The 27,903-nt window shown below is 39.9% G+C and overlaps 2 protein-coding genes across 6 annotated transcripts in view; one reads left to right on the forward strand and one right to left on the reverse strand.

Annotated features, from left to right (window-relative positions):
- The window catches only part of LOC138959809 (nucleoporin SEH1-like), a 33,231-nt gene extending 14,468 nt beyond the window's left edge, over window positions 1-18,763 (reverse strand). For 4 of the 5 annotated variants that reach the window (XR_011453802.1, XR_011453803.1, XM_070331433.1 and 1 more), the window contains exons 1-8: window positions 18,555-18,763; window positions 18,066-18,116; window positions 17,459-17,662; window positions 7,969-8,099; window positions 7,213-7,305; window positions 6,670-6,810; window positions 4,149-4,306; window positions 1,553-1,715 (exon numbers count right to left, since the gene is read on the reverse strand). Coding sequence is in view for 2 of the 5 variants with exons in the window: in XM_070331433.1 (XP_070187534.1) it covers window positions 1,553-1,715; window positions 4,149-4,306; window positions 6,670-6,810; window positions 7,213-7,305; window positions 7,969-8,099; window positions 17,459-17,662; window positions 18,066-18,116; window positions 18,555-18,665 (1,052 nt within the window). In the remaining 3 variants the exon portion in view is untranslated. Of the gene's footprint in view, window positions 1-100; window positions 1,716-4,148; window positions 4,307-6,669; window positions 6,811-7,212; window positions 7,306-7,968; window positions 8,100-17,458; window positions 17,663-18,065; window positions 18,117-18,554 lie in introns of all 5 variants that reach the window. The other variant, XR_011453805.1, reaches the window with a different exon arrangement.
- Window positions 18,764-18,868: 105 nt separating this feature from the next.
- On the forward strand, window positions 18,869-24,319 carry LOC138959850 (neuralized-like protein 2). Its single transcript, XM_070331497.1, has 3 exons — window positions 18,869-19,158; window positions 20,369-21,101; window positions 21,979-24,319. Exons 2-3 carry the CDS (start codon window positions 20,375-20,377, stop codon window positions 22,098-22,100), a joined length of 849 nt encoding a protein of 282 aa, XP_070187598.1. The 5' UTR covers window positions 18,869-19,158; window positions 20,369-20,374; the 3' UTR covers window positions 22,101-24,319.
- The last annotated feature ends 3,584 nt before the right edge of the window (window positions 24,320-27,903 follow it).

Consider the following 27,903-nt stretch of genomic DNA (forward strand, 5'->3'; position numbering starts at 1 on the left):
GAGGTCATTGGAGGTCACGACTAAACAAAATATGAGCCCGATCGCTTTGATAGTTTCCGAGAAAAGATATAAAATGTCTAATTTTTCCTTTGACGCTGACCTGTGACCTTGAAAAAGGTCAAAGGTCAACGAAACCATCGTTAAAGTGTAGAGGTCATTGGAGGTCACGACTAAACAAAATATGAGCCCGATCGCTTTGATAGTTTCCGAGAAAAGTCCAACGTTAAGGTGGTGTCTACGGCCGGCCGGCCGGACAGACTAACACTGACCGATTACATAGTCACTTTTTCTCAAGTGACTCAACAAAGTAAAGCTGGCCTCTCATCACCAAATGAATTTCAAAACTGCTTCAAGTCATGAATTCATGAAAAATAAGTGCATGACAATTAGTACTAGTTGAATACAATGTGGCATTGAGCACAAAAACATCTTTGGATGAATCATGTTCCTTAAAAAATTACAAATAAAGTCATGTTTCTTATTCTTGTATTCTCTTTTCATGCACCAGCCAGTGTTAATGTGGGTAAAATAATGCAGTTATATCCTACATAAGATGCTCTGAATGACTTTGCCAAATAATCGTAGCAGACTATTTTTTATGCGCATCTACTGTGAATTGAAACATACATATGCAAGATGCTTGTTGGCGATATCACAAACACAGTACACAGTAAAATGCAAAAAAAAAATGGAGAGAAACGTTCAAATTTAGGACAAAAACCTTTGACTTCTGATAACTGTCAGCAATAAATAGCAATCATGCGCTGGATGAAAGATAACTGGGACAATCTTATAATAGGGTCTTCTCATCATACTATCAATCTTAATTAAAAAAAAAAAAAAATTTTTTTTGCCTTACTTAATCACTATCTTGAAGAAGTGCTTGTCCGGTATCCTCCCTTCTCTCTGAGAAAAAAACCCAACAACTGATATGGCAGCTTAACAGCTTGAATGTAACCAAAAAACAAGAAATGTAGATTGTTGGAACGTTTGTTATTGACAAAACAATACATTCACAAATATATCGACCCAACCGTCTTTAAAGTGCACAGACAAACATTGAGTAACGAGAACTTAGCTTGATCGAATGTTTCGGCCACTTGTTGGGAAAGTCCCAAGCGAATGTAACCAACACACAATAATACTACATGTTGGGGAGGGGGATGAACACACATGAGCATGAAGCTACACGGCCAGAGCAAGTGTAAAATAGCATGCAAGAAGAATGTGAAAAGCAGTCCTCGGATTTTGCTGCTGATGCCACATTTGTACTTCATAACTTTTGCCATCACTCTTCGAAACCGTTTCACAAAACTTCAGTAAACACTCCCAGACTTTCTCAACAAGCACTCTCACAAGTCACACTCTACACACAACTGACTGACAATGGGATGTGATAGTTGAGGTCAATCTCACCACCTCAGGGCTGATGTGCACATAGAAGTGTCTAACTGGGTGGGCCAGTCACAGATGGGTGCAAACTGCGTGCAAGAACCGCGACTAGTGCCACACCACCTGTGGCGCTCCCGTGACTGCCTTCCCCTTGTAGTACCTAATAGCGTTGCTGCTGCTGCTGTTGTTGTTGGCGCCCATGCTGCCGTTGGCTGCAAGAGTCCCCGGGGGTTGGTTGTTCTGTGCCACAGCCGCGTGACCCTCTCCCGGTGTGCCGTCCCCTTTCAGCTCCGAGATGCACTTCCAGTTGCCTAGGTAGTTGGCTGAAAACAAGTGACTGTGTGAGATATAGAGAATACTACATGGCTTGCTGTGTCGTACCAGATTTACACGAGTTGTTTTTTTAAATATTGAACTGCGAGCGAAAGCGAGCTGTTCACTATTTGAACAAGAAGGGCAAAGCCCATACGACTCACATGCTTTACACATTTTTCCTACCAAAATACATGTGACCTTGACCCAAGGTCAAGGTCATCCAAGGTCATGCAACACAAAGCTGTTAATTCAAGACATAGGAAGTACAATGGTGCTTATTGGCTCTTTCTACCATGAGATATGGTCACTTTTAGTGGTTCACTACCTTATTTTGGTCACATTTCATAAGGGTCAAAGTGACCTTAACCTTGATCATATGTGACCAAATGTGTCTCATGATGAAAGCATAACATGTGCCCCACATAATTTTTAAGTTTGAAACAGCTATCTTCCATAGTTCAGGGTCAAGGTCACTTCAAAATATGTATACAATCCAACTTTGAAGAGCTCCTGTGACCTTGACCTTGAAGCAAGGTAAACCAAACTGGTATCAAAAGATAGGGCTTACTTTGCCCTATATATCATATATAGGTGAGGTATTCAATCTCAAAAACTTCAGAGAAAATGGGAAAAATGTGAAAAATAGCTGTTTTTTAGGCAACATTTATGGCCCCTGCGACCTTGACATTGAAACAAGGTCAAGATGCTATGTCTGGTTTTTGGGGCCTTGTCATCATACACCATCTTGCCAAATTTGGTACTGATAGACTGAATAGTGTCCAAGAAATATCCAACGTTAAAGTTTTCCGGACGGACGGACGGACGGACGGATGTCCGGACGTCCGGACGGACGGACGGACGGACGACTCGGGTGAGTACATAGACTCACTTTTGCTTCGCATGTGAGTCAAAAAGCAACGAGTGTAAATCTGGTACGACACAGCAAGCCATGTAGTATTCTGTTTATCCTACATACTGTACTTACGTGTATTTTACTGAAAATGTCCTGCATTCGGGGCAGCTAAATTGGAACCTCGATCTCTTCTAAAGCCTCGTGCAATCTATTACGTCAAAGCAAAGAAACGTCACTCTGAAAGTGTGGTGTGACGTGTTAGTTAAAAAAATTCATCGAGGGTAATTAGCGAGCGCAATTGTTTTCTTTCTATAATGACGTTTGTCTCGGTGACTTTGGCATCATGAGCAGTGGAAAACCAGGTCCCTGCCAGACTTGCTTGACATGACCTCATTTACATGATACACACACGTGTGATTTGAACGATTATTATCTCACGGGTGTCTCTCTCACGTATGTAGGATAAACTGCTGTCTCAAATTACAAGGGAATCCTTTTTTTAAGACCCCCCAATTTAAGACTCCCTCCCTCAGCTTTGCGATATATTGAAAACAATTCACAATCATCATCGCTTCCATCACAGCATGGAAACCAGACCGTGTTGAGTGACTGTGTCTTCTAGGATATGCACAGTCGTTCGCATCAGGGAGTGAGATCATTCATCACCCAGATTGTCAATCAGCTGGTACACTGTCTATACCACCACTACAATTACGCATGATCTTGGCACATTCTTCAAAAGAGAGCGAGAGTAATCTTTCCATGTCTCTGATACTTCAGGCAACTGCACACTTTTCATCTGATGAAGCGAGAGAAAAAAACAGAGAAGGGGAAGAGGATCAAAGAGAGAGAGAGAGAGAGAGAGAGAGAGAGAGAGAGAGAGAGAGAGAGAGAGAGAGAGAGAGAGAGAGAGAGAGAGAGAGAGAGAGAGAGAGAGAGAGAGAGAGAGAGAGAGAGAGAGATCAATCAATCAATCAATGAGTCTTATATCGCGCATATTCCGTGGGTACAGTTCTAGGCGCTCTGCAGTGATGCCGTGTGAGATGAAATTTTATACGGCCAGTAGATTGCAGCCATTTTGGCGCATATTTACCTTTCACGGCCTATTATTCCAAGTCACACGGGTATAGGTAGACAATTATTAACTGTGCCTAAGCAATTTTGCCAGGAAAGACCCTTTTGTCAATCGTGGGATCTTTAACGTGCACACCCAATGTAGTATACACGGGGGGAGGTTCGGACACCGAAGAGAGTCTGCACACAAAGTTGACTCTGTGAAAGGCGGAACCTGGGATCGAACTCACGCTGACAGCGGCCAACTGAATACAAATCCAGCGCGCTACCAACTGAGCTATATCCCCGCCCATAAAGAGAGAGAGAAGGAGAGAAAGAAAGAAAGAGAGAGAGAGAGAGAGAGAGAGAGAGAGAGAGAGAGAGAGAGAGAGAGAGAGAGAGAGAGAGAGAGAGAGAGAGAGAGAGAGAGAGAGAGAGAGAGAGAGAGAGAGAGAGAGAGAGAGAGAGACTAAAGAGATAAAAAAAACATCAGACACAATAAAAAGAGAGCCAACCGCAAACCCTCTTCACCCACCTTTCCACATGCGCACACAACCATCGGCCCCAGATGAGACGAGGATGGTCCCTATGACGTTCCAACTGACACGCCAAACCTGCGAGTCGTGACAGTCAAACATCCCCGCTTGTCGGATCTCAAATTTGTTGCCCTGGGGGTTGCTTGCTGGGTCTTTCCTGACAAAATCAAGCAAACCAAACAATTTTCAAATGAATCAGGGCATATAACAATCGTCCTCGTTGACAAATATACTGCACTCTCATTAATATGCTACTTTAAGAAGATGACGACTGAAACTTGAGTATGGGGTATCCGACTTTTTCACAAAACCACAACTGATGAAATTTCGAAGATTCTATTGTGGATGTGTAAACAAATAAACAATCAAACCTGAAAAGCACAAATAGAGAAACAAAACCAAGCAAAAACAGTTACTTTTTACCCACGTGTGGCACTAAAATTAAGCATTAAACAAAAACAAACATGAAATTTAACGTGCAAAAGTAATAAGAAATGTTTAAAACTTTGTTACACCCACGTTAAGCTCTATTTCATTTGTTATTTCTGGCCTCAGCACTCCTTGAACTGACAGAAAAGTTCCCTTTAAAAAGACGATTTCTTTTGTTACAAAGGGTAGATTCCAGCCTGAAGGGAAAACCCCAGAGAGAGAAACCAAATTTGGAACAAGCAGACTGGTCATGCTTCCAAAATTAAGAATGCAAACAAAAAGAAGAAGAAAATAATCTAAAAGCTCAAACAGAAAGAGAAAGTGGAAGAATGGAAAAACCTATCCTAAGTTAACACGAAGACTAAAAGGAACACTTAAAAAGACACAAATTAGAAATAAGCGGGGAAGGCGGGCATCTGACAGATCTGAGATTTTTTTTTTTTTTTAAGGAATCAGCAGCTGCCTGCCTACTGAAGTAATCAGTCATGATAAATGAAGAATTTATGAAAACGTTCTTTCCAAAACCACAAATAACATATATACTGTTCAAAAAAAGAAACGCATAGCTTGTAATATTTGGTTAATTTAGTTATATGGCTACAAGGATATCCACCAAACTGCAGAAAATGTTTATCTGGTCGTCGACCTTTCGTCCATTGCCACAAGTGAGCTCTGCACGTGACGCATGCGTTATCAGTGGCTACAATGTCAAAATTGCTCATTTGGCATGACCACTCGTCATGCTTCAGTGTAATCTCGTGAAACTCGGGGAATATTGAGCTCTCACCATGTCTTCCAAAACCCATAAAAGCGGATTGTTCGCCACAAAGAAATCAGACGACAATTCAGCGACGAAAGATGGCCCGATTGAGCAGAGAAGACCGCCAAATTGCATTGGGTCGTTTACAAGCAGGCCAAAGTCAAAGTGCAATCGCCAGGCACTTCCACGTGTCCCAGAGCACCATCAGTAGACTGTGGGTCAGGTTTCAAGCCACTGGCTCCGTTGCTGACTTGCCATGAGCGGGAAGACCAAGGGCGACAACTGCTGCTCACGACCGCTTCATACGGCTCCGCCACCTCCGGAATCGTTTCCTGTCGGCCTCATCTTCTGTCCAGGCTCTCCCCGGGCCACACCGATTATCGGACCAGACCGTGCGGAACCGCCTGCATGAAGCTGGTTTGAGAGCTCGCAGACCTCACAGAGGAGCTGTCCTCACCCGCCGCCATCGCCAGAACCGAGTGCAGTGGGGCAACCAGCACCTTCGCTGGACCGTCCGGAATCACTGGAGACACATGTGGTTCAGCGACGAGTCCTACTTCCTGCTCCAGCGACATGATGGTCGGAGGAGGGTCTACCGGAGAGTAAACGAACGTTACGCGCCCAACTGTGTGGATGAGGCACTCGTTCATGGTGGTGGAGGCGTCATGGTGTGGGGGGCGATCAATACCGCTGGAAGGAGCACCCTGGTGCATGTCCAAGGGCGCATAACTGCCCAGCGATACGTGGAGGAAATTCTGCGCCCACACGCCCTTCCTCTTCTGGCTGACCAGGATACCATATTCCCGCAGGACAACGCTCGCCCGCACACAGCACGACTCACCACCCAGTTCCTCACCGACCACCATGTCCAGGTGCTTCCCTGGCCATCCATGTCGCCAGACATGAACCCGATAGAACACCTCTAGGATGAATTGGACAGACGTGTGCGCAGGCGAGAAGAAGCGCCGGCAAATCACCGCGATCTATTGCAGGCACTTCAGGAGGAGTGGGACACCATCCCACAGCAAGATATCCGGCATCTGATCCAGTCCATGCCCAGAAGGTGCCGGGCAGTTGTTGCTGCTCAAGGCAGTCACACCCCCTACTGACTTGACAGCCTCGGCACCCAATCGTATTGATTGACTGATTGATTTGAAGATGCAAATGAACTGTGTGTGCATTCAACTGTGTCCATACCAAATTTCAAACAAATAATCTAAATATTGGATTTTCTGTTAATTTTTTCGAAAAATAAAACAAATTTGGCAAGTAGCAACTATGCGTTTCTTTTTTTGAACAGTATATATATATATATGCAAAGGCATGCTCACCTATAAGGTTTGAGGGAGAAAATGTAGAGTTCTTTGGAAGCGACTGCCAGCAGGTGATAGGAGCGCCCCACATTGGGTGCAAACTGGATGTCATGAACTGCGTCAGAGACGACTGATAAAGCCTCCACTTTATTCCATTTTCTGCAAAAACAGTTTACGTGACAATCTATGTGAGGATCTGTCATTGTCAGCTGAACACTTTAAAACTTTGTGACTTTGATTTTGATGAAAATAATACAAAAGATACAGTTCTAAATACAAATTATTCCTTCTTCCAAGGAATAATTTGTATTTAGAACTGTATCTTTTGTATTAGTTTGTATACACAAACAACTACACAAACAAATCAGTTAAGAATAAGATCCACTGCTCAGCCAAACCCAACACTGACTGAAAACAAAAGCTTACAAAGGTGTTTCTTGATAATTACATGCATGCCTTTATATAGATCTATCCACACACACACACAAACATACACAGACGTACATTTGACACACACAAAGTAATAAACACTTCAATACAGCTGAAGAGTGAAGACCATACCTTTGCACCTCGCTGTATTCGTACAACTTGACCTTGGGACCGCCAGAAGGATTTGGATCATCGCTGCCCATTGCTATCAAAGGAGGATGCACTCTGAAATGACACATGTGCGTACAACAGCATTTGCAGCCATCAGCTAAACATTTCTGATCAGACAGCACAAGGGCGGTCCAGATTAGGCCAACACAAAAAAAAGGTCTGTTTACGGTAACATAGGCCAAAAAAATAGGGTCGGTAGGTCAGGATTCCCCCCCCCCCCCCCCCCCCCCCCCCCCCCCCCCCCAAAAAAAAAAAACCATATTTTTACGTTATTTTATTTTTTTTCTTCCAAATGCCAAAAAAAAGTCTAGGGTCGCGCGAAAAAAATAGGGTCGGTCGGGTTACCGTAAACAGACTTTTTTTTTTTTTTTGCCTTACAAGGTCCATATTAAAATAATAATCCACCCCAAATTTGCTTAATCATGTGTTGTTTCACAGTTACACATTTCTGATCAGACAATGGGAGCCCAGATTCCAATTCATAAAAACAAGTCTCACAAATACTCCACAAAGAAACATACACACACTCTTTGAGTAAAAGACCAAATCCATTATAAAAGTATAATCCACCCCAAATTTGTGTTAACCATATGTTGGTAAACAGCACAGCTTTCGGGCAAAAAAAAACTGGACGAAAAGTGAATGTATTCCCGAAACTCCTGAATAATTTCTGTTTGTCTTACATTCAGATAATAAAGTTGTATTGAATTGAATTACCTAGATGTGTTCCAGGTGAGACAGCTACAGCCCATGTGACAGTTGAACTCGTGTTGCAGCGACCAGTTGCTCAGGTTCATCACATCCACTGCCTCGTAGATACGTATGATTCCATCGGCTGAGGATGTAGCCTGCAAAGACATAGCATACACTGTGATTATCTTATAATTGGCACCCAGTCTTAACATTCAGGTATTTTTTACAAATTACCCTCTAAAGATCTTGATTCCTTGGTTCAATCTTCAATTATTGTCGTGTGAAAGGGACACTACATCATCACCCTGTAAAGTGTAATATATATACTAAACAGTGGGCACATGGTTACAGTTTACCTATCAGTATCAACTAAGATTTTTCATTTGTGTATCACTTATTAGGTTTGTTGTGTTAAAGGAAAGTTGCAGTAATTTAATGCAAAGTAAAATTGTTGCTGTGGCATCAAATTGACTGAACACTTCAAAAGCAAACTACACTTGAAATGATCAGTAAATACATATTAATTTGAGTGTTAAAGCCCAGCTTTACTATTTCAAGTGCACAGACCATACTGACATTTACAGAACAATGGATTCAGGCCAGTTATTTCCAGTCACTCACTTTCACATTAACCTTCAACATGCTTCCTGTGTCGTGGATGACCCAGAGCCTAACAAAAGTTTCTGTATATATATATGAGCCAATGTCAAAAGGTGCTGTGGGTACGCTAGGTATTTTATAAGTTCTGTAACTATTTACTGAATGTACACTCAGATGGAACTTTTGGTTTTTCTGAGAGATTAATGAATAAAGATGATCGCAGAGAAAAACCAAAGACTAACTATAAACAGTTAAAATTCTGCTCCTCATTCATTACGCAAATTAGTGCTTTTTAGGGACGTATTTTGACAAGGTGTTTGAGTACTCTCGATAGTTTTAGAAAAAATGCTAATAAGCTTTTTTCTGGGCAGTTGGATTTAAACCAAATGATTGCATGAACCCCAATACATAGTTCTGTGTGTTTTTCTTCCCATTTGTCCGTTTTTTAAAGAAATTGTTAAAGTTTGAAAATTGCGTGTCTAGCGTGACTCTTTGCGTCACAAAAACTCAAACTTTAAAAAAGCTTCCAAAAAATGTTGTTGTTCAACTAGATACACAAAAGAACCAGTTTTGAACAAAAACTGTCGGTGAAAAGGAAAAACAATGAAAATAACCACTATATTTTGAAGTTTGGTACCATTTCTGGCTAATTTAAGCTTTGTCGTCACAATGTCACACTAGACACTTTTTTAGCAAATTTCCTTTTTTTTCCACAAAATTTTTAATTTCTTTCTTTTTTTTGGCTAGCAGTCAGAAGCAAATCAAATGACTGCTTCATAATCACAGTTTTTGAAAAGAAGAAATAAAAAGGAATTGTCATTATTGTGTGACAGAACAATTTGTCGTCACAGGTCACACTAGACACACGACGTCATTTGTCCATCCAAACACAATTTATGTAATTAAAACCACTGTTTTAGAAGATTGATTACGTGCTTTAATTATCGACAAATGCTTGTTCTTCATCACTCTCTTGAGATGACCAGTAAGAAATAATAATGGGCCAGAATTCCCAATCATCTAGGCCGTTTTCTGAACTTCGCGCACGGCGCGCTAGTGTTAAGACCGCGGCCCAAAAAACACAGTCCGGTGCCCAGCGATGCTCGGAATACAAAACAAGTCGCGTAAGGCGAAAATACAATATTTAGTCAAGTAGCTGCCCTTTTTCAGCAAGACCGTATACTCGTAGCATCGTCAGTCCACCGCTCATGGCAAAGGCAGTGAAATTGACAAGAAGAGCGGGGTAGTAGTTGCGCTAACAAGGATAGCACGCTTTTCTGTACCTCTCTTTGTTTTAACTTTCTGAGCGTGTTTTTAATCCAAACATATCATATCTATATGTTTTTGGAATCAGGAACCGACAAGAAATAAGATGAAAGTGTTTTTAAATTGATTTCGAAAAAAAAATTTTGATAATAATTTTTATATATTTAATTTTCAGAGCTTGTTTTTAATCCGAATATAACATATTTATATGTTTTTGGAATCAGCAAATGATGGAGAATAAGATAAACGTAAATTTGGATCGTTTTATAAATTTTTATTTTTTTTTACAATTTTCCGATTTTTAATGACCAAAGTCATAAATTAATTTTTAAGCCACCAAGCTGAAATGCAATACCGAACCCCGGGCTTCGTCGAAGATTACTTGACCAAAATTTCAACCAATTTGGTTGAAAAATGAGGGCGTGACAGTGCCGCCTCAACTTTCACGAAAAGCCGGATATGACGTCATCAAAGACATTTATCAAAAAAATGAAAAAAACGTTCGGGGATTTCATACCCAGGAACTCTCATGTCAAATTTCATAAAGATCGGTCCAGTAGTTTAGTCTGAATCGCTCTACACACACACACAGACACACACACAGACACACGCACATACACCATACCCTCGTTTCGATTCCCCCTCGATGTTAAAATATTTAGTCAAAACTTGACTAAATATAAAAAGGATGAAAAAAAAACCGACCAGGAGTATGCTGCCTACCTGGATAGACAGAACGTATTGAGCAAGGCTTGGAGGGAACACCGGACCGACGAGCGGAGAGCATAATGGATCGCGAGAAAGCAAGACATCGTAAACAGTTGAGCAGGTAATTTACAAATCTGTAGAATCTTCTGTCAAGTCTCCATCTAATCCAGAGTCGAATTAAAAATTGAGTATGCGAATTTGATTACCTTTCAGTGTACAGACTGTAACGAGGACACTCACACACACACACACACACACACACGCACGCACGCACGCACGCACGCACGCACGCACCCATGCACACACGCATGCAAGCACTCACACACACAAGCAAGCACGCACACACACGCACGCACCGATGCACGCATGCATTCAAGCGCGCAAAATGTGTCAGAGTTTGGTAGGTTTAGGAATGTGTTTATGTAAAATTCCTTTTAAAGAAATAAACCGGGAAAAAAACTACCCAATGTTTTGCGCTAAAACCCGTCTCCGAGTTAATAATTTTCAGTTTAAACCGTTTGCTGCAGACCTGCCGTTTCACACCGAGATTATCATTGCATGGACAATTAAAGAACAACAAATATGAGGATACCGATACTCAACATTACAACTCATAATGTGCGGTGTGTGTGTGTGTGTGTGTGTGTGTGTGTGTGTGTGTGTGTGTGTGTGTGTGTGTGTGTGTGTGTGTCCCAGGGCTCGTGCGAAGAAAGAAAAAAAGAAAAACAGCTCTCCGCTAACTGCAGCAAAAAGGAAGAAAACGGCTATTAAAAACATAATTCGTAAAGCGGAGACACCTGCAGACAGGCAGAAGAAGAAAACCAAAGAAAATGCTAAGGTTCGGCAGTGCAAAAGAAGATCTTCCATGACAGATAAACAGAAGAGGGAATTGAACAAAATAAGAATGGACAGATACCACAGAAAACAAGAAAAAGACAATCTGACGAATCTCGTAAGACCAGTGAGCTTTTTGAAGTCAGTAAAAATGGCATTTAATGCCATTTCCAGGAAGCGGGACAAAGAGTCTCTTCAGAAACAAAATTTCATTAAAACGTTACTCAAGCGACAAGCAGTACATCAAGACAGTTGTAGAACTCTCAAGCAACTGTACGTGCGTAAACGTCCGACAGACACAAAAGTGGAGAAATTCTACGACAGGGAATCAATCGATGTGCCTGGAAAGCGTACAGTGTCAAAAGTGTCAATGATCCAGAAGAAAGTTCTGACCAAGAAAGTGGAGGACTTGTTTGAAATGTTCAAATCTGAAAATCCGTTGTACAAAATATCTCTGACCCCTTTTTGCACGGAGGCGCCCAAAACACATCCTGCTGTCTACCAGTCGGACTTTTCTGCAGTGCCTCTGTGAGACATGCACCAACCCAATGTTGAAAGTTGACAAGCTAAACCAGCACTTGTCTGCGATAACTTATTTAATCCGCTTTTATGGAATAACCAATATTTTGTTTATGATGGAAATGTACTGTATTTTGAAGATTGGACATGTCAACAAGAAAGGGTCTTGTTAGCGTATATGATGTTTTACATAGAAAAGAGTTTGTTTCCTATCAGTTCATTTGTGATGTTTTATGAAAATCCCCACAGAGAATTTTGAAATATAACATGGTTCGTGCTGTTGTTGTAAATGTTATTAATAAGATGATGCACGGAAAGGAAGAAATTGATTTGATGGATATCCCCTCTTATCGTGGTAAGAAAGTACACAACGCACAACAGTTTAGAAAAGAATTAGTAAGCATGAAACTTGTTGAACCGTGTGCAATTGGATTTTGGAGGAGGAAATTTAATTATGAAATTGACAAGAAAGATTGGCTGATGAGTTTTGAATCGGTTAAAGAGACAAGGCTACGAGTATTACAATGGAAATTACTTCACAATATTTACCCCACAAATATTATGTTATGTAAAATAAAAGTTGTGGAAGACAATATTTGTTCACACTGTAGTAATAGCATTGACTATATAGAACACTTTTTTTTCTTTGGCCCAGTGGTGCTTGAGTTTTGGAAACAAATTGAATTTTATATTTGGGTACAGTTGGATAAACAGATAAAGTTAACTGTGCATGAAATCATGTTTGGAGTTAAAAATCGAAAAATGCATGCAGCTCTGTTGAAAGAATTAAACTGTATAATTTTGGTTGCTAAAATGTGCACAAGTATTTATAAGAAAACCAAGGCTTCAATGCCTCTTTTTGTTATCTTCGAAAGGCAACTGCAGATCAGAAATATTTATTTTTGATTAAAAAGTTCCAAGACAAATATTTAGTAACTTTTTTTGATAAAAACAATTGTAAATGTTACCTCCACCATCATTACCCCCCTGACCCCCCCCCCCCCCTTTTTCACTCTCTCTCTTTCCCTCTATCTCTCTCTCCTCTCTCTCTCTCTCTGTCTCTCTAAAGATGTCTTTATAATGAATTGTCAGAATGTATTCCAAATGAGTGTGGTCAATTATGTATCTATACATCCGTAGATGCCTTTCATTTGTTTCATGAATTTTAATACTATAGACTTTTTGAGTGGTAAATGTTGAAGGATGAAAGAAAATATATTGTGAGTGGACGGATGCATGTTATTCATTAAAAGCCCCACAATGATGTGCTTGGCAACAAATAAAAAAAAAAGAAATAAAAAAAAGACTCCAACATTACAAACCTTAACTCATTCGAGGCGCAGCTAAATTTCCCCTGTGTTCCCTGCCAACGCGCGATTTAGAGCCATTTTGAAAAAAATATTAAAAATCAACAACACAAGATAACCTTACATACCTTATGTTTTTGCAAAGTTTGAAACTTACTCTTTTAGAAAATATATGAAACATTTGAAAGTACATACCTTTTGTTGTCTTCATATCCACGCAAAATATCCAATTTGAAGCAAAACAAAAAAACTTTCTACGTCATGGGTTCATCATACACAATGTCATGATCGACACTTGCATTGCCCGAATCATCACCCAAATGATCGTCCATTGGCACAAAATCGTCACCAGAATCTAAAATATCATCTCCACTATCATCATCACTGAGGTCAAGATCAGAACCGTACTGAATAACACGTTCTAGCACTCTTTTCAAGTTACTACGTCTCAGCAGAACGATCCGCCATCTTGGAAAAGTCAAAACACGTGGGTCGCACACCGTCAACAAAATTTTTATTAATCCCAACAATTTAAGGGAAGGAACTGTTTACAGTGAATGGTACCACTGTAGACAGATAGAAGTTCATTGCAGGGGTTGTTTCCCTTGGTCAGCAGGACCGTTTACACCGTTAAAAATTCGTGATATCCGTCGGAACTCAAGTGCCGGCACGCAGCCAACGCTAAACACAGATGTCGGAATTCCAGTTCCGACGCGCAGCGAATGAGTTAAAGGCACAGTAAGCCTCCCGTAAACCATCACAGATACTGTCAGGCTTTTACACACAGTACAAACACCCTTCCATGTGAACGCTCACTAAACGGGAACATCCCAGGTGCCCTACGTAAAGAGCGAGCAATTTTTACAGAATTAATTTTGCGGATTGTCTCAGAGACAATCGGACCGTGGTGCGTTTTGGCGCTAGACCTAACATTTAAAATCTAAATAATAAATTGACAGCTTGTTACACAAACATTCTTAAATCATAAAAGAATTCTTTTTTCATCAAGACAAGATCAGTACAATTCGAAATTTTTAAAGTTTGAAAAAAAAAAGCCCGGAAGCAGGGTCACGCAAGGTCGTGGTTCTCGTAGCAGACGACGGTTTATGCCTATCGCCGATTCCTCTAAACAGTCAAAAGCCATCGCTAGAGTTCTTGTGAACCACAGCCGTTTGTTTCGTGCATAGTCAGATAAGCTCACATCGAGTCGCATTCAAATTACTAACTGACGACTACATTGTGAAAAAGGGAAACTGGATCACACGGTTCACGATGGCTCAAACCACGCAAAAATAAATTCTTTGAAAATTGCTCGCTCTTTACGGAGGGCACCTAGGATGTTCTCAAGCGGTGAGTGTTTAAATGAAAGGGTGTTTGTACTGTGTGTAAAAGCCCGACAGTATCTTTGATGGTTTACGGGAGGTTTACTGTGTCTTTAACATTTGACCAGAGTCAACTAGTCTTTCGTCATGTCAGGGCGTTTTCTTGTCCTGGGAATATATTTCATGACCCCACTGTGACCTTGAAATGTGACGCAGGTCTTCCATATTTGTATCATCTATGGGGGACATCAAACCCTGGAAATGTTGAAGTTTCAAAGATGTAGCCCTCAAAACATTCAAAACAATGATACTTTTTACTTTTTGTTCACCTTAGACGGCCTGCTATGACCTTGATATTTGACAAGGGAGAACCAAACTCGCATCATATTTGGATATCATCAAAACATAGAAGTATGGGAAGTTTAAACGCTTTTGCTACAAAGCATTTTGAGAAAATTCCAAATTATTCCCTTTTTGACCCGAAGACAACCCCACCGTGACCTTGACATTTGACAAAGGTCACCCATATTTATATCATGTGTGTAGGCTATCAAACTCTGGAAATTTGTGAAGTTTCAAAGATGTAGCCCCAAAAACATAAAAAAACAATGATACATTTTTTTCTCCTCATTAAGACAGACCTGCTATGACCTTGCTATTTCACAAGAGTAAACCAAATTGAGCATCAGGATTGGATATTATCTCAACAAAGAAGTGTGTGACGTTTAAAAGCTGTTGCTTTAAAACTTTTCGAGAAAATACCAATTTATCACTTTCTGACCCAATACGACCCCGCCGTGACCTTGAAATGTGACGAAGGTCAACTACTCTCTCACCGTGTCTGGAGGTCATACAATCATACAAGTATGTGAAGTTTCAAAGCTTTGACTTCAACAATATCTGAGAAAACCTCAAATTAAAGAACTTTTGTATGGAGCACATACCGTTTGTGACTGTGATAGCAATAAATGAATTCATGCTAACATACAGATTTTATGCGCTTTTACCTTGATTATATTTAATCTACACCCCAATACTCATATGTGAGCTCAGTAGAAATGAAAGTTCTAGAAAAAAAATGGAAAAAATCAGGTTTATGTCCTTACATTCCACAAGAGACACTCGTCAAGCCTCAACTTAACGGCCAAATAACACAGCCGTTGTGAAAGATTTTCCCTTTTCTCCTTTAGAAACTATATACTGAATGTGTTAAGCAACTCAAAACACCAGTCATTTTACTTTGGGTGTACTTTGATTTTCGAAGCTGTCAGACAGCACCTTTTGACATTGGCTCATATATCTAAAAATAGTAAAACTATTGAGAGTTTTTGATTGAGACTTCATGTAAAACCATAGTACCTTTCTATCAACCACTTTTTAAAGGATTATCTGTTAAAAAACAAATAAAGGATGACGTCATTTTAACTGCACAATCCGAATGCGACCAATATTGAAATAAAGATGGTATTTTGCGTTGTTTATCCCTATTCGGATGGCGTTGGTAGTGTACGACCGATACTCATCAAAGCTCCAGGAAAAAGTTTATCCCTATTCAAATTGCGTGGGTCATGTACAACCCATACCTTTTACGTTGAATTCTTCTTTAGAAAGTATGGGTTGTACACGACCCACATCATCAGGATTGTATAGTCCGAAGCTTGATATATATACAGGGATGTCGTTAGGTGTCGGACATCGGACATAGACCGATTGACAGGCTCAAATGTCCGATTCACATGGCCGCTTGGCGGTCAGATGTCCTATCGTTTTGAAATGAGCGCTGTCATTGTCCGATAAGAACTCCATGCCTTCGGACAGCGTGATATTCAATATTTTCCGTTCAAGATACGCATTTTCAAAAAGCAATAGAGCACTCTCGCGTACAGGTGCACTGAAGTTGCGTAGTGCTGATCTTGCGTTTTCGGGAATTCCGAACCGTTTGCGATATGAGCCGTTCGGGTAAACCCCGTCTGCAGCACACTTAAGTTAGGTAGGAGTACTGGAGACAACTCCAGCTGACTATTAAGTCTTGCGTCTGCTTTCGGTTTCAGTTCGATACATTTTGACGAAGCGCATTGAATTATGCCACCGAAATAAAACTAAAGCCTGCCAAAGATCAACAAAAGCTGACGATCTTTGGCATTTCAACGGCATCCTGTGCTACGTTTGAGTCAAAAACAGGTGAAAACACGAAGAGCGTCATTCTTGAAAATGACAGTGCCAATGACAGTGTCGCCGCTGAAACTGAGACAACCACGGAAAAAGAAGTTTTGTCTTTTGTACAGGACATGGTGTCGGCACGACAGGAAATTCGTAGAAACGGCCCTTTAACTATTCATGGCTGACTCTGCTTGGTTAGACCTTGACAGCAAAAAGACCATACTGCTTTGTCGAATCTGTGTTGAACCGGACTATTTTTTCTTTCTCTCAGTATTTCATTTTCTAGTCACATCATGCAGTTTGTGAGACAATCATAAAAAGAGTGCTGAAGGTTTTCGTTGCTTTTTAGATGTTTGTTTATTTTTGTGTGTGTCCTATTTGGAATTAAATTAATAAAACAATGTATGCACAAATGTTTGGTGTATATATATTCTATATATGTGTGTGTTAAAGCATGTGTTTATTGTGTGTGTGTGCACATGATTTTGGAACCATTCCAAGGACAATGTTTTGCACAAAATTATGATGTCCTATTGAAATTTCTGAAAGTGGTCAAATCTCCTATTGATTCTGAAGAGCTCAGGACATTTGTCCTATAAGTGTGAATTTGTAACAACATCCCTGTATATAATATATTCAAAGTGTGAACATTTTGAATATGTCACAAGCTGGTCAACGGTCAAGTGAGCCAAAGAATTTTTTATGTGCCAGCCAAGAGCAGAAGGGAGAGACTCGTCGTTGAAAATGAGGGACCCAATCCTTCACCACAAAGGTTTTTCAAGACAAGTTAATCCTTACCAACTGGAGACCCATGTGTTTTGGAGCAAACTTGACGTCTGTGACGGAGGTTCTGCTGTCCACCAGACTGGTGCGTTTCAGCCAATGGTTCTGGCCCGCCTCCTTCTCCCAAACAGCGGCTGTGCGGTCAAAGGAACAAGTGGCCAGCACCTGACCAAACTCTGGGTGTGCCCACGTCACCCTCCATACTGACCCGCTGTGTGTCTGCAAAATACAGCACCATGATTATTATGCATACATGTGACAACTGACATCAAGTTGATTAACACACAGACAGACAATGCTCACAGTCACATTTCACAATGGAAGAAAACACTTAAACAGGTTATGTAGGTCCTTCTACGTTCACATGCTCCGAGGAATCAAGTTAGTGTGCAACGTCTTGGTCTTCAGCTAGCCAAGCTCTAACGACATGTAGTCTCGATGATGACTGGTTTTCAGTGTTGATCTTAAAGATTCACTTTCAGGCCAACATATTGACTAAAATTTTGATATATAATTACTCCACGGGACTTTTTTTTGTTTTTGGAGAGTATCGCTGAGCACTGTGAGTTAGTAACCAGTGCAGTTTCACTATCAGGGCTGGTAACCAGCGCAGAAAACTCACCTTCCAGCTGGCAGTACAATGCCATGTTCCATCATCCCCCTGCTCCCATACCTGCAATCAAATTATTTAATTAGTAATGTGAAAAAAAGGTTAAAATAATCATATTGCATTGAATAGGCTACTTGTTTAAAACAAATGCTGCATTTCGTTCATCGCTGTCAAATCTTCTTGGGGTTAAATATGCTTTATGAACCTGACTGCAAAAACTTCCTCACACACAAAAAAGGGTGATACTGGTACTGCTACTGTGCTGTGTCTTATACAGTATGAATGCATGTGTCCTCCTACCCAAATCAAGCTAGACATGTAAATTGTTATGAATGGTGAATTCATAGATCTCTATCGTCTCACTTTTTGTAGTCCAAGAGTGGAGAACTGCTTTATGAGTACATACATTTTCAAGCAAGATTATTAGCTTTGAATTGAGTGGGTGGCTAATACTCTACAGAAGTGTCAAGAACACGTCACATGTGATGTGTTGTGCTTCACCTTTACTGTCTGATCACTGGAACACGTCGCCATACGACGTCCGTGAAAATCATACGAAACATCGTGGATCAAATCTTTGTGGTCCACTGCAATGGACTTTGCAACAAACATTGTGAATGTCGGTGCTACTTTCAATCAGCACAAACACCTTCAGTCTACTACTTGCACTAGTCAGAACAACACGAGCGCCATTTCAGTTTCCTGCAGTGTGTGGGTGGCAAGAAGTAAGCCTATCAGTCATTGGTTGCATGTTATCCATTTCCACCAATCACACATTGGATAGCTCACACACTGTGTTTTGGGGAGCTTTTATTGTTTGTAAATATCTGACTAAGCTATTCACGTGTCATACACAGTTCTATGAAAAGAAACTAACTCCAGACAGGTTCTTGTTGTGATTAAACAAATAGTTAGACTAATTTGTCAATCCAAAATTATGGTCAGTATTTTGCACTCTTGTCTTGGGTGCTTTCTTCTGTGAGACAGAATCCAGGTTTTTAATCCGGAACAAGGGCTTTCTAAACAACATGGGGGTCCAAGATGCTCTTTCATTGAGCTGAACGAGAAAATCACATTTGGACGTCTTGCAGACCCAAACGAATCGGTAGGAGCACTAGAAACGTGTATAAGTAAATAATGTATAGGATACTTATACCTGTGAAATGCATGATTACTGGCACACATCTGACAACTTGATCAAACAGGCCAGTGGCAGTGGATTGATTACAATTTACACCCCCACCCCCTCCTTCTGTTGGCTTCTTCTGATTATTGATTCTTTGGGGCACTTGATGATCGGTTGCTTTTTATATTTGTTTTTATTTGCTCAGGAATTAATTTCAGTCGTAAAGGTGTAGATTATACGTTTCAGGGATTTGAAGGATGCTGCAAAATCATGAAGATTTAGATGGGCAGCAGTATATAATATAAAAACTATTGTCATCATTTTCACAGTTTTCATTCACAAACACCTGGGAAATAAATCTCATGTTCCCCATGCAATAAATCGAGGTGGTGAATGGGTTTGAGCTTTCAGGTGAAACGTGGATTGTCAAAGTAAAAGCCAATCAGGCTGATTGTTTGATGTGTGGAACCATCGCGGCTTTGGATTTGTGTTTCCGAGGACAACGATTGTAAGCATTCACTCTCAAAGACCCAATCAATGTTGATAATTACCGCGGCGACTCATGGTCAATTTGCAACTTATCTCTGTAATTTAGTGTAATCGCAAAATCCACAACGAAAAGTCATAAACACTTAAAAAGAAAAGAAATATGCTCAACACTTACTGAACTCACACGTATGATCGCAGCTCTGTACATTTTCAGACTGGAAGAAAAGCGTCAACAAGCTACAAGGTTGACGTGTTATCTCGAGCTACTGTGACGATGCTTTGTGGCCCGGAGTTGGATTCTAAAAATTCGTCTCTCTGTGGGTTATTGTGCATTTTGTTGCACAACCAAAATGATGACAAAAACGATGTTTGGTGGCTTGTCGTCAGACCAGCATTTTGTTGTTGGTCCTCGGGGAGCATATCGCCTTTTGTCTCATATTTATCAACCGCGGCCTTCGGCCTTGGTCGATAAAGATGAAACAAAAGACGATATGGTCCCCTTGGACCAACAAAAAAGCTGGTCTGTCAACAAGCCACCAAACATCTTATAATATTCTCAATTTTATGTACTGCTTACTTTGTATTGTGTGTGCGTTACTTAGTTTAATAAGTATTTTGATAATGTAAGTTCATTGATTTGTTCTCAATGAGAACTTTTTCTTAAGATTATATGACTTGCGGTCATAACTCATTGTTTCAGATCCCAATGATGCCAACAACCCGGTTCCACCCTTACCATGGGCAAAACATACGCTTATCGAATGATGACATGGTGGCATACCGTGAAACCAGCTTCGCACATGCCTTAGTCTTCAGTGAGAAACCGCTGCTGCCAGGGGAAATATTTCTGTTGGAGATTGAAAAAACAGAGCGCGGATGGAGCGGCCATTTGAGAGTGGGTCTGACACAGCTGTGCCTGGCAGACCACTTTGAGCTGCCGCAGTATGCTCTGCCTGATCTCGCCAACATGGGACGATCGTGGATCTCTGCTGTCACCAAAACTCACAATCGCATGTTTACCAGCAATAATCAGACTAGCCAGGAGGATCCAAGTTCCCATGAAACTGTGCTAGGCTCAACAGATGTGATATTGACACCACGTGGTAAAGTTCACCGCAGTATGCTTCAACCTTCATGCCGTGCTGCATACAGAGAGAGGAATGTGCGTGACCGGCTAGGGCCCAGAGACGGGCCGGGGATTGGTGGTGGCGGTGATGGTTTTACTCAGGACAGCATATTGCCCACAGACGTTGGTAGTCGCATTGGTATTATGTTCAAAGTGACAAATAATGAGGCGAGGATGCACTTCATTTTCAATGGTGAGGACCAAGGACCTTCCGATGATGTGATTCCCTATCGCAAGGGCCCCCTCTTTGCTGTGGTGGATGTCTATGGTACCACCAAGCAAGTCCGCATAGTGCAACTGTACGGAGGTGAGTATGTGTACATATCTATAATAAACATCAACAAAATTGTTTCAAGTTTTCTTTTCAATTTAAGTTCTGCAAACTCTTATGATCTGTAACGCTGCATGCAGTTTTGTACACAGGAAAGATCCTGTAATCCATGTCAGAGTTCAGTGGGTTATAGATACACGAAATTACCCAGCATGCCCGAAAGCGGCATATGGCTGCCTGAATGGCAGGGTAAAAACGGTCATACACATAAAAACCCACTCCTGCAAAAACATGAGTGGACGTGGGATATTTACTAATTTAGCCCATGAAAGAAGAAGAAGAACTGTGTACAAATGCAGCTAAAATATTTCAATTATTTGAAGAAGAGAAGTTGCTTAGACTGGTGACACTGAGTTTATTATGAAATTTGTATGGTTCTTGAACCACCCGTAGACAGGACATGTTATTATTATTATTTTTTCAAATGACTCAAAATAGTAACAGATAGATGATGTGTGATTGCTGAACAGAAAGGTCCTTTGAACAAATATATAAGTACCTTTTTAGTATTTTTTTGGGAAGGTGATTTCTGACTTTGAACCAGAAGCATGAGCTGTTTTGTCAAACTAAAACGGCTGGCCAAGATTAGATTTGTTATCATACTCATGTCATAGTCATGGATTATATATGTGTTTGTTACTCCTCAATCCAGTTAAATGAGTTGGAATGAATATTGTAATGGTTTGTTACTAGTGTTTGTCTATATACAAGTACTAGTACTAGTGAAAACTATGTAAATCAAGTTTTTTAATTTTCTTTTTTAATTTCTTTTAAGTATTTAAGGCAATGTAAGTTTGTAACCGGATTTATGTCGGCAAAAATGTAATCTGATTTCTGTTTTTGTGTGTTGCAGTTACCACACTTCAGAATGCCTGCCGAGATCGAATTTTGCAGTTGATTGCAAAGAAAGACATTTCATCGCTGCCTTTGCCAAAGAAAATTCTTCAGTTTCTTAGCTATGAAATTGAGTTATAGCACTGACTTTACACACAAATGTGTGGCCCGTGCTTTGTTTTCAAGTTTTACTGTGTATGGTTTTACTTTTAAAGTATTCATGTGCTTCTGTGTGTGCTTGGGTGTGCTTGTCTGCAAAATGATTTGTGCATGATGATGAACTTGATTTTTTCGTGTTATTGTGTTCCGCATCCTAATAATACACGTATTTAGAGTTATCTGCTATTATCTCCCATGACGAGAAAAGGAAGGGGTATACACACATACCTCCTGCCAATAATTCATGGGGTACCAGCTTTCTAAGTTGTTACATGTAGAATAATATTGACAAAAATCCACTGTATGTAGTGAATTAAAGAAATGTTCCATGCTTCTGTTGACCACCTATTTATAATGTATTGTAATGCTTGTAGAATTGGCACAGGAGGCATGGTTTGCATTGTGTTTAAAACTTTAAAATTAAATTAATTCATGCCTCTTCAGCACGACTGTTTTAGACTTTTACTTGTTCAAACCTATTAATTAAGCGTTTCTACATTTTTATACAGTGGACCCCCCAATTTAAGACCCCCCAATTTAAGACTCCCTCCCTTTTAAGACCTTGTTTTCTCAGATTTTCTGTTCATAACCTCTATAAATTAACCCCGCTTTTATTTTTAAGACTCCCCCTTTTGAAAAGAGTACAAGTACTGGTGTTCTTGTAGCCATGTTGACACATTTGACGATTTTTACATTTAGTCAAGTTTTGACTAAATGTTTTAACATCGAGGGGGAATCGAAACGAGGGTCGTGGTGTATGTGTGTGTGCGTGCGTGCGTGCGTGTGTGTAGAGCGATTCAGACCAAACTACTGGACCGATCTTTATAAAAGTTTACATGAGAGTTCCTGGGATTGATATCCCCGAACGTTTTTTTCTTTTTTTTGGATAAATGTCTTTGATGACGTCATATCCGGCTTTTCGTGAAAGTTGAGGCGGCACTGTCACGCTCTCATTTTTCAACCAAATTGGTTGAAATTTTGGTCAAGTAATCTTCGACGAAGCCCGGACTTCGGTATTGCATTTCAGCTTGGTGGCTTAAAAATTAATTAATGACTTTGGTCATTAAAAATCTAAAAATTGTAAAAAAAAAATATTTTTTATAAAACGATTTAAATTTACGTTCATCTTATTCTCCATCATTTGCTGATTCCAAAAACATATAAATATGTTATATTTGGATTAAAAACAAGCTCTGAAAATTAAATATATAAAAATTATGATCAAAATTAAATTTTCAAAATCAATTTAAAAACACTTTTATCTTATTCCTTGTCGGTTCCTGATTCCAAAAACATATAGATATGATATGTTTGGATAAAAAACACGCTCAGAAAGTTAAAACGAACTGAGGTACAGAAAAGCGTGCTATCCTTCTCAGCGCAAGTACTACCCTGCTCTTCTTGTCAATTTCACTGCCTTTGCCGTGCGCAGTGGACTGACGATGCTACGAGTATACGGTCTTGCTGCGTTGCATTGCGTCTGATTTTATCCTGTGAGTTCGACAGCTACTTGACTAAATGTTGTATTTTCGCCTTACGCGACTTGTTGGCACTGGCTTCTATGGAGATTTAAATGTACAACTCTTTGCTAGTGTTCACCTCAGAGATGCGCAGGGACATACACTAGAGGCCATAAGAGAGAGAGAGACAGAGAGAGAGAGAGAGACAGAGAGAGAGAGAGAGAGAGACAGAGAGAGAGAGAGAGAGAGAGAGAGAGAGAGAGACAGAGAGAGAGAGAGAGAGAGAGAGAGAACTCGAACTCAAACTCGAAAACTTTATTACCGAGGGATGATAGCATTAGGTCCATATGGTCCTTTCTTACAGCTAGTCCCTACTATAATACACACATGAAACACTGTATAAATTAACCCCCCTTTTATTTTTAAGACTCCCCCTTTTGAAAAGAGTACAAGTACTGGTGTTCTTGTAGCCATGTTGATTGTTAGAGAGAGAGAGACAGAGAGAGAGAGAGCTAGCTTTATTACTGTATTGAGGGTAACACCAACAGATAAGCAAGAATATGTATCATATTTCGGCTTTTTTAATTATTTTTTTTATACATCCAGCCCTCTCCCAAGATGGGTCAACCAGAAAAAAAACCACCACATTCATTATAAATGATAGCAAACTTGACAAATTATGAAATTATGACTATAGATATAAAGGTGAAGTGTACTTCACAACATTTAGATTACATGAAAGAGGGGGGGGGGGGGGGGCTACTTGTTTATGTACATTTTTTAGATTGTTAGAATTATTTTATGTGCAGTGTATGATATGTACTAATGTAGTGAGCAGTATAACTCATACTTTTATAACATGAAATATGTACATATCTAATCAATTATGTTTGCATAATCAGTCTTCATTTAAGCTGCTACTGCTAGTCAAATGATTTATGATAGGGCATGATGGCCAGTTAAACCCTGTTTAGAACATGGTTGCATTTCAACAAATACTCTTGAAAATGAAAATGAAATTTAGGACATGGTTGCATGTCATCAAATACTCTTGTAATTAACCAATGTATGCAGTCCTGAAAAGTGAAATATGTACATATAATGTGTGAATAATCAGACACAATTGTTCAGATCAGCAGAAGAGCTCATTTGATGTTAACTGTCAGTAAACCAGTATTGATGTTTTCAACTTCATTCTCATGATAAACAAACATCTTTTTCAGTTTGAAATCACTTGGGGGGGGGGGGGGGGGGGGGGGGGGGAAATACATACGATTTTTTTAAAAAGGCAAAAAGGCGTGTGATATTTTCTTTCTTTTTCGTGAATGAAACTAAAGTGATCATTGATCAGTGCTCAGTGATCTCTAATGTCGCGATCATTATTCTCTCTCTTTTTTTCCCCGAGACTGAGCGTCATAAAAAAGGCAAAAAAGCGTGCGATCTTTTCATTATTTCCCGTGAATAAATCTATTAAAAGCGATCACGAACATTATTCTCTCTCTTTTTGGCAAACAGAGCACGAGCCAACCAATCTTTCAGTCTGATTCAAGAGGAAACAATGTCGAAACGAAAACGCCAAGATCGGACAGCCGAGGAAAAGCTAGAACGATTTTTTTTAAGTCGTTTTCTCTAACATCGGTTAATATGACCAGCCGCTTATTATGACCATTTTATCCCGGTCCCAAAGTGGTCATATTAACCGGCGACCACTGTATTTCAGTGACAGGCAAGGCATGCTGAGTGTAGTCACATGTAGACACATATAGCGATTGCATACACAGCAGCATGCATATAAGCTGTCCCATTTAAAGGGAGGAATATTTCAAACAGTGATAAGCTCAGAGAAAATTGGTCCAAATAAAATGAAGCATGTTAACAACAGTGTCCGTTTATGTCCAGATCTTGTGCAATGTTGGAATTGATAGTACGCGGGTTACTCCAGTTAAAATTAAACTAGGCACTGGCCTCAGACAGGGTCATTTTAACTTAACTCTGATTAAATGATTACTGGACTATTGATGTGCTGCATTTTTCATTAGTGTACACCGCTTTTACTTTTAGTTACGTAATTCACTAAGTGTGAGTCTGCACGGTCACCTTGTTCCAAATTACAGTGAGCTCTTATCTTTTTACCATTTTCCAGGTCTTCAGCCTATACGGAGTATGACTTTATCTTCTGTCAATCAATCAAACAGTTTATTTACCAAATGCAAAGCACAGGCTTTTGTTATGGTGTATGCATCCAAACTTCACACTCCTTCCACACGCATATTATATCATAATAATAAATATGTACAGATAAAGTGTTCAATTTCACTGGGCCTATGTACATGTGTACACCAACCAGACAGTTCAAAACGGACTGGTTGTCACTGTTAGCTGAGGTGTTTTTTTTTGACTAGCATTATGTGGTTGAGTGTAATGTTTTAGCACATTCTTCAGTAGAATGGCTGTTCTGCCACAGTCTGTGCACTTCTTACCGCTGTGTAAGTTTCACAATACATGTACATGAACATGCACTGCTCATAACTCGTTGAGTAGTTATTTCATGTACATTGGTACTTGTGATGTTAGGCCCCTCTGATAAAAGGACACCTCCCATGAAAGGACACCTGCAGGAAACCCCTTGTCTATAAGTATAATCTTGACCAAGCTATATATATATATATACCTGTCATAACAGGCTGTGACCTGCAATTCAGAGACATTTTTAGCTAGTGCCAAGGATGTTCTTTCATCACAGGTACCACTCTACACTAAGCTGCTTATACAGGTGACTTTTTGTATATATGTTCAAATGTCAGAACATGTTCAAAACTCGAAGGAAAAGCTTTGAAGTTAATCCCCATTCATTTTGATTTCTTTTCTCCATAAATTTGATTTTGCACACAAACTTACTGAGTTTTTATTTGCAACCTGCCAAAACAGGGATAGAATGTTAGAAGACTGGGCTGTTGCATTTGAAAGTCATAATCAACACTCATACGAACTGTGATGATGGTTAGTGTAGATCCAGTTGTCGTGTTTAGTTTTAATGTGTTGGTAAAAGCCATAAATATGTATGCTACCAGTTTTAGAATCTTTATTTTATTTTTATCTTGTTGTTATTTTATTTTTTATGGCGGGTGGCATTAAGACATCCTTGACTGACAGTCACAGAGACACACATTATGTTGAACACACACACACACACACACACACACACACACACACACACACACACACAAACAGACTTTTTTTTAAATAACTGGTTTGTCAAGGGGAAAGCTTGTTTTAGCTCAATGAGTGTGTTAAAGGAGATTGATGAGAGTATTCAGATTTACTGGTGTGAGCATTCTTTTGTTATGCGTAATTTGCATGTTCAAGTTTGTCAGTAATAAAGTTTACCTGACTACCCTATGTGATTTTGTCAGAAGGTACAATAGAGTAGCCTGCTTCACTGAATTCCGTTCGGTTCAGCAGGCTCATTATCTAAAAAGTGTGTGTGTGTGTGTGTGTGTGTGTGTGTGTGTGTGTGTGTGTGTGCATGCTCTGTGTGGTGTGTGTGTGTAAAAAGCGATTCCCAGAAAAGTACTTGGGCGATCTTCATAAAACTTTACATACAAACTCTTCCAGATTCCATCCCCAGATGTTTTTTCATTTGTTTTTCTTTGACTCAATCCGGACTGTAGAATTGCATTTCAGCTCGCAAGCTTAAACAATAATTAATTCATATGTTCAAGATAATAAAAATGTACTCATCAGAAAACAGCAACATGAACAAATGAACACACGGACTACTTTTGGTTTTGTCTTCGTCAGCAAAAAAACCAAAAAACCCAATAAACTTAAAAGAAGAGAAGACGGAGACAGAAAAGTAAGAGATTGAGCACAGAAGAATACAGACAGTCTAATTAACGTAACGTAACCTAAAAAAAACCCTGTGTTTATGAAGAAATTGATATCATGTATAAAGATGGACAATCTGCTTAAAAAACTCAGACAGATTTGTGTTGGGTTATTGTTACTGAGTTAACAAGAGGCGAAGCCTTCAAGGCTCACGTAAGAAATAGACAAACAGTAACACAAACTCAATCACTCCGTCACACATACACACCCACACACACAGTAAGCTTAGGTGACACTGTGCAAGAAAGAGAGACACTAGATCTAGATCTGTCTGTCTGCATGTAGCCTACTTTCAGGGACACGACTGCCAAATAGTCTCGGCCCGCTCAAAATAACAATGACCGAGACCACACACACCACGCGAGAGAGAAAGACTACAGGGAGGAATGCCGTCATGATGCATTAATTGACGTCAAACACTTTTGACCGTGACGTAA

The sequence above is a fragment of the Littorina saxatilis genome, linkage group LG1, assembly GCF_037325665.1.
Source record: "Littorina saxatilis isolate snail1 linkage group LG1, US_GU_Lsax_2.0, whole genome shotgun sequence".
Classification (NCBI taxonomy): domain Eukaryota; kingdom Metazoa; phylum Mollusca; class Gastropoda; order Littorinimorpha; family Littorinidae; genus Littorina; species Littorina saxatilis.

Coding starts and splice junctions, on each gene's coding strand:
- LOC138959850 (XM_070331497.1), top strand. CDS start 20,375: ATGATGCCAACAACCCGGTTCCACCCTTACCATGGGCAAAACATACGC. Junction 21,102..21,978: donor CATAGTGCAACTGTACGGAG/GTGAGTATGTGT, acceptor TGTGTGTTGCAG/TTACCACACTTCAGAATGCC.